The sequence below is a fragment of the Lipophrys pholis genome (genome assembly GCF_963383615.2).
Source record: "Lipophrys pholis genome assembly, chromosome: 19".
Taxonomy (NCBI): domain Eukaryota; kingdom Metazoa; phylum Chordata; class Actinopteri; order Blenniiformes; family Blenniidae; genus Lipophrys; species Lipophrys pholis.
The window spans coordinates 26,187,688-26,194,401 of record NC_137647.1 but is presented as its reverse complement, the minus strand read 5'-3'; the positions used below and the strand labels follow the sequence as shown (position 1 = coordinate 26,194,401).

At 37.0% G+C, this 6,714-nt stretch overlaps 1 protein-coding gene across 1 annotated transcript in view; it reads right to left on the bottom strand.

Annotated features, from left to right (window-relative positions):
• The window catches only part of smim22 (small integral membrane protein 22), a 6,996-nt gene extending 282 nt beyond the window's left edge, over positions 1–6,714 (bottom strand). Inside the window, exons 1-4 of the mRNA XM_080486977.1 lie at positions 6,462–6,714; positions 3,387–3,518; positions 401–462; positions 1–18 (exon numbers count right to left, since the gene is read on the bottom strand). The exon at positions 1–18 is cut by the window's left edge and continues 282 nt beyond it. Of these exons, the coding sequence (XP_080343103.1) occupies positions 1–18; positions 401–462; positions 3,387–3,516 (210 nt within the window). The 5' untranslated portion in view covers positions 3,517–3,518; positions 6,462–6,714. The remainder of the gene's footprint in view (positions 19–400; positions 463–3,386; positions 3,519–6,461) is intronic.

The window sequence follows — 6,714 nt, the reverse complement described above, 5'->3', positions numbered from 1 at the left end:
GACCTTCCTCCTGCGAGGCTGCGGAGGAAACGTCCCACCATCAGCAACTTTCACTCTATTTTCAATTATATAACAACAAGAACCAGAGTTCAAATGAAAAACGTGTCACTTTTAGTACATTTTGATCCCAACAAGTCTCAACCAGTCGGATAGGAAATAAGAATGTTTGAATTCTAACACATTTTGGAAACATTTGGCCTCCAATAATCCTTCACTCTGTGTGTGTGTGTGTGTGTGTGTGTGTGTGTGTGTGTGTGTGTGTGTGTGTGTGTGTGTGTGTGTGTGTGTGTGTGTGTGTGTGTGTGTGTGTGTGTGTGTGTGTGTGTGTGTGTGTGTGTGTGTGTGTGTGTCTGTGTGTGTCTGTGTGTCTGTGTGTGTGTGCTTCATGGAGACTCCTCACCTTGTCATCGCAGCAGCAGCAGCAGCGGATGAGGACGAGGATGCTCAGCATCAGGACCATTCCTGCACACACACACACACACACACACACACACACACACACACACACACACACACACACACACACACACACACACACACACACACACACACACACACACACACACACACACACACACACACACACACACACACACACATTCATTACAGGAGAGAAACATGATCACAACCAGGTTCTGAGGAACAGTGTCTTCTCACCTAAAGCAGACCAGAGTGACGGAGCTGTGAGCTCACTAACGCCATCACTACAATAACGCAGAGTTACATTCGTAAATTACCATTTAGTAAAGTTGCATTAGTAAATTACCATTTATTAAAGTTACATTAGTAAAGTTACATTAGTAAAGTTACATTAGTAAATTACCATTTATTAGTTACATTAGTAAATTACCATTTATTAAAGTTACATTAGTAAAGTTACATTAGTAACGTTTCATTTATTAAAGTTACATTAGTAAAGTTACATTAGTAAATTACCATTTATTAAAGTTACATTAGTAAATTACCATTTATTAAAGTTACATTAGTAAAGTTACATTAGTAACGTTTCATTTAGTAAAGTTACATTAGTAAATTACCATTTATTAAAGTTACATTAGTAAAGTTACATTAGTAACGTTTCATTTAGTAAAGTTACATTAGTAAAGTTACATTAGTAACGTTTCATTTAGTAAAGTTACATTAGCAAAGTTACATTAGTAAAGTTACATTAGTAACGTTACATTATTAAAGTTTCATTTAGTAAAGTTACATTAGTAAAGTTACATTAGTCACGTTTCATTCAGTAAAGTTACATTAGTAACGTTTCATTTAGTAAAGTTACATTAGTAAAGTTACATTGGTAAAGTTACATTAGTAACGTTTCATTTAGTAAAGTTACATGAGTAAAGTTACATGAGTAAAGTTACATTAGTAACGTTTCATTTAGTAAAGTTACATTAGTAACGTTACATTTCGTAAAGTTACATTAGTAAAGTTACATTAGTAACGTTTCATTTAGTAAAGTTACATTAGTAAAGTTACATGAGTAAAGTTACATTAGTAACGTTTCATTTAGTAAAGTTACATTAGTAACGTTACATTTCGTAAAGTTACATGAGTCACGTTTCATTTAGTAAAGTTACATTAGTAACGTTTCATTTAGTAAAGTTACATTAGTAAAGTTACATTGGTAAAGTTACATTAGTAACGTTTCATTTAGTAAAGTTACATTAGTAACGTTTCATTTCGTAAAATTACATTAGCAAAGTTACATTAGTAAAGTTACATTAGTAACGTTTCATTTAGTAAAGTTACATTAGTAAAGTTACATGAGTAAAGTTACATTAGTAACGTTTCATTTAGTAAAGTTACATTAGTAAAGTTACATGAGTAAAGTTACATTAGTAACGTTTCATTTAGTAAAGTTACATTAGTAACGTTACATTTCGTAAAGTTACATGAGTAAAGTTACATTAGTAACGTTTCATTTAGTAAAGTTACATTAGTAAATTTACATGAGTAAAGTTACATGAGTAAAGTTACATTAGTAAAGTTACATTAGTAACGTTTCATTTAGCAAAGTTACATTAGTAAAGTTACATTAGTAACGTTTCATTTAGTAAAGTTACATTAGTAAAGTTACATGAGTAAAGTTACATTAGTAACGTTTCATTTAGTAAAGTTACATTAGTAAAGTTACATGAGTAAAGTTACATGAGTAAAGTTACATTAGTAAAGTTACATGAGTAAAGTTACATTAGTAACGTTTCATTAGTAAAGTTACACTAGTAACGTTACATTAGTAAAGTTACATTAGTAACGTTTCATTTAGTAAAGTTACATTAGTAAAGTTACATTGGTAAAGTTACATTAGTAAAGTTACATTTAGTAAAGTTACATTAGTAAAGTTACATGAGTAAAGTTACATGAGTAAAGTTACATTAGTAACGTTTCATTAGTAAAGTTACATTAGTAACGTTACATTAGTAAAGTTACATTAGTAACGTTTCATTTAGTAAAGTTACATTAGTAAAGTTACATTGGTAAAGTTACATTAGTAACGTTTCATTTAGTAAAGTTACATTAGTAAAGTTACATTAGTAACGTTTCATTTAGTAAAGTTACATTAGTAAAGTTACATTAGTAAAGTTACATTAGTAACGTTTCATTTCGTAAAGTTACATTAGCAAAGTTACATTAGTAAAGTTACATTAGTAACGTTTCATTTAGTAAAGTTACATTAGTAAAGTTACATTAGTAACGTTTCATTTCGTAAAGTTACATTAGCAAAGTTACATTAGTAAAGTTACATTAGTAACGTTTCATTTAGTAAAGTTACATTAGTAAAGTTACATTAGTAACGTTTCATTTAGTAAAGTTACATTAGTAAAGTTACATTAGTAAAGTTACATGAGTAAAGTTACATTAGTAACTCTGCTGATGAGTGTCATTAGTTTCTTCCCATCTGATTGAACTTCAGTAATACTGTGCATTAGCGCTGACATGTGACTTTCATTGAGCTCATGTATGAAGGACTAAAGGTCTAAAGAACCTTCCAGCAGCCGGTTCTACTCCTGACCCCCCTGAAGGGAAACTTTAGATTTAGTTCACAGAAGCTCCACAGTTAAGATAAGCTGGGGAATTAAGACTTCAGAAGAAAAGCTACGAAACCTTTTTATTGTGTTTCTATAAAGGAAACATGAGCATGAAGGCTGAAGCGGCTGGACAGAGTAAAGGACCTGGTTCTGGTTCTGTTGAATCAGAAGCTGCAGATAGAAGACTTGTTTTCTGGGTATTGGACAGAGTTTTGGACGCAGCTGGAAAATATTTAAATGTTATTTTTCTCTGATATACGAGCAGCAGAACGCTGAAGAAGAAAGACAAGCAGGAAAACGTCCTCCCTCTGCGTCTCTGAGGTCAAACCTGCAGTGGACCTGAGCGCTCACCCACAAAGATGAAGAAGACGGCGCAGGACGCAATGTCCCAGTCGGACTGGAAGAACTGTTTGGACTGCAGTCTGGAGACAACGTCATTGAACTGCTCCTCCAAATCCTGCTGGATGTCTCTGGGAGCCATGACTGGAGGACACAGGGCAGGACACACTCAAACACACAAATATACACTGAAACACAACAAATACACACTGAAACACAACAAACACACACTCAAACACACAAATACACACTCAAACACACAAATACACACTGAAACACAACAAATACACACTGAAACACACAAATACACACTGAAACACAACAAATACACACTGAAACACAACAAATACACACTCAAACACACAAATACACACTGAAACACAACAAATACACACTGAAACACAACAAATACACACTCAAACACACAAATACACACTGAAACACAACAAATACACACTCAAACACAACAAATACACACTGAAACACAACAAATACACACTGAAACACAACAAATACACACTCAAACACACAAATACACACTGAAACACAACAAATACACACTGAAACACACAAATACACACTCAAACACAACAAATACACACTGAAACACACAAATACACACTGAAACACAACAAATACACACTCAAACACAACAAATACACACTGAAACACACAAATACACACTCAAACACACAAATAGACACTGAAACACAACAAATACACACTCAGACACACAAATAGACACTGAAACACACAAATACACACTGAAACACAACAAATACACACTCAAACACAACAAATACACACTCAAACACACAAATACACACTGAAACACAACAAATACACACTCAAACACAACAAATACACACTGAAACGCACGAATACACACTCAAACACACAAATACACACTCAAACACAACAAAAACACACAAATACACACTCAAACACACAAATACACTCTGAAACACACTGAAACACACTGAAATACACTGAAATACACAAATACACTCTGAAACACACTGAAACACACAAATACACTCTGAAACACACAAATACACACTCAAACACAACAAATACACTCTGAAACACACAAATACACACTGAAAAACACAAATACACTCTGAAACACACAAATACACGCTGAAACACACAAATACACACTGAAACACACAAATACACGCTGAAACACACAAATACACTCTGAAATACACTGAAACACTCTGAAACACTCTGAAATACACTGAAATACACTGAAACACTCTGAAACACACTGAAACACACAATGAAACTGTAGAATGTGGGAAGTGAACTCCAGACCAGGAAGTGTTCCGACTAGTTGTATGAAAATAAACTTGTATGTTTGTTAGTTCGGATCTGATCTGATCGACTTGATCTGAACAGAACCAGATTCATTTACACGTTCAGACTCTGAAAGAAACTTGTTTTCTAGTCCTTTATACTGGGTACGAGGACAGACTCCTTGTTTTCTAGTCCTTTATACTGGGTACGAGGACAGACTCCTCGTTTTCTAGTCCTTTATACTGGGTACGAGGACAGACTCCTTGTTTTCTAGTCCTTTATACTGGGTACGAGGACAGACTCCTTGTTTTCTAGTCCTTTATACTGGGTACGAGGACAGACTCCTTGTTTTCTAGTCCTTTATACTGGGTACGAGGACAGACGCCTTGTTTTCCAGTCCTTTATACTGGGTACGAGGACAGACGCCTTGTTTTCCAGTCCTTTATACTGGGTACGAGGACAGACGCCTTGTTTTCCAGTCCTTTATACTGGGTACGAGGACAGACGCCTTGTTTTCCAGTCCTTTATACTGGGTACGAGGACAGACGCCTCGTTTTCCAGTCCTTTATACTGGGTACGAGGACAGACGCCTCGTTTTCTAGTCCTTTATACTGGGTACGAGGACAGACGCCTCGTTTTCTAGTCCTTTATACTGGGTACGAGGACAGACTCCTCGTTTTCTAGTCCTTTATACTGAGTACGAGGACAGACTCCTCGTTTTCTAGTCCTTTATACTGGGTACGAGGACAGACTCCTCGTTTTCTAGTCCTTTATACTGGGTACGAGGACAGACTCCTCGTTTTCTAGTCTTTTATACTGGGTACGAGGACAGACTCCTCGTTTTCTAGTCCTTTATACTGGGTACGAGGACAGACTCCTCGTTTTCTAGTCCTTTATCCTGGGTACGAGGACAGACTCCTCGTTTTCTAGTCCTTTATACTGGGTACGAGGACAGACTCCTCGTTTTCCAGTCCTTTATACTGGGTACGAGGACAGACTCCTCGTTTTCCAGTCCTTTATACTGGGTACGAGGACAGACTCCTCGTTTTCTAGTCCTTTATACTGGGTACGAGGACAGACTCCTCGTTTTCTAGTCCTTTATACTGGGTACGAGGACAGACTCCTCGTTTTCTAGTCCTTTATACTGGGTACGAGGACAGACTCCTCGTTTTCTAGTCCTTTATACTGGGTACGAGGACAGACTCCTCGTTTTCTAGTCCTTTATACTGGGTACGAGGACAGACTCCTCGTTTTCTAGTCCTTTATACTGGGTACGAGGACAGACTCCAGCTGTATGAGGTAAACAGGAAAATCTGTAAACTTCATATTCAAGCTGAATTTTTAAAGCAGAAAATGAAAAAATGAATTCCTGGAATGTTTCAGTTCAGTTGACAGTGACGTCACAACATCTCCGCTCTCTGCGGGGGAATCTGTATTTAACTACAGTTACTGTAGTTTACTGTCATGAATTGGTTTCATTTATAAGTAACAGGACATTTGTTGGGAAATACTCTAGTTGAGGTACTAGAGGAACTTTGTCTGTTGAGAGAATATACTTATACTAATACCAATCCTAAACAAATACTGTCATGTTCACTGTGGTCAGTAAGTAAAGAAGATACGGAGTCGATGAGATGGAAAATTACAGATTTGAAAACAAGTACTCATAAGACAACATCAACATCAGGGGATTTTTCAAGGAGGACAAATAAACACAACTGGTCATTTTTCAGAGTAAAATAATAAAAGTAGGAAGTTTTGGATCTCAGTCGGTCAACAGCTTCTTACCTGGAAACGGAGCCGCTTGATTTGCTCCTTTGTTCCGGGAACAAAGTCTCACCTGAGCGCGCGCCTGAACGCACCTGTGACGCGCCTGAACGCACGCGCCTGAACACACCTGTGACGCGCCTGAACGCACCTCTGACGCGCCTGAACGCACCTGAGCGCGCGCCTGAGAGCACCTGTTACGCGCCTGAACGCACCTGTTACGCGCCTGACGCACGGGAATATGCGTGCTGCGCTGCTCGGGAGTAGTGGTACC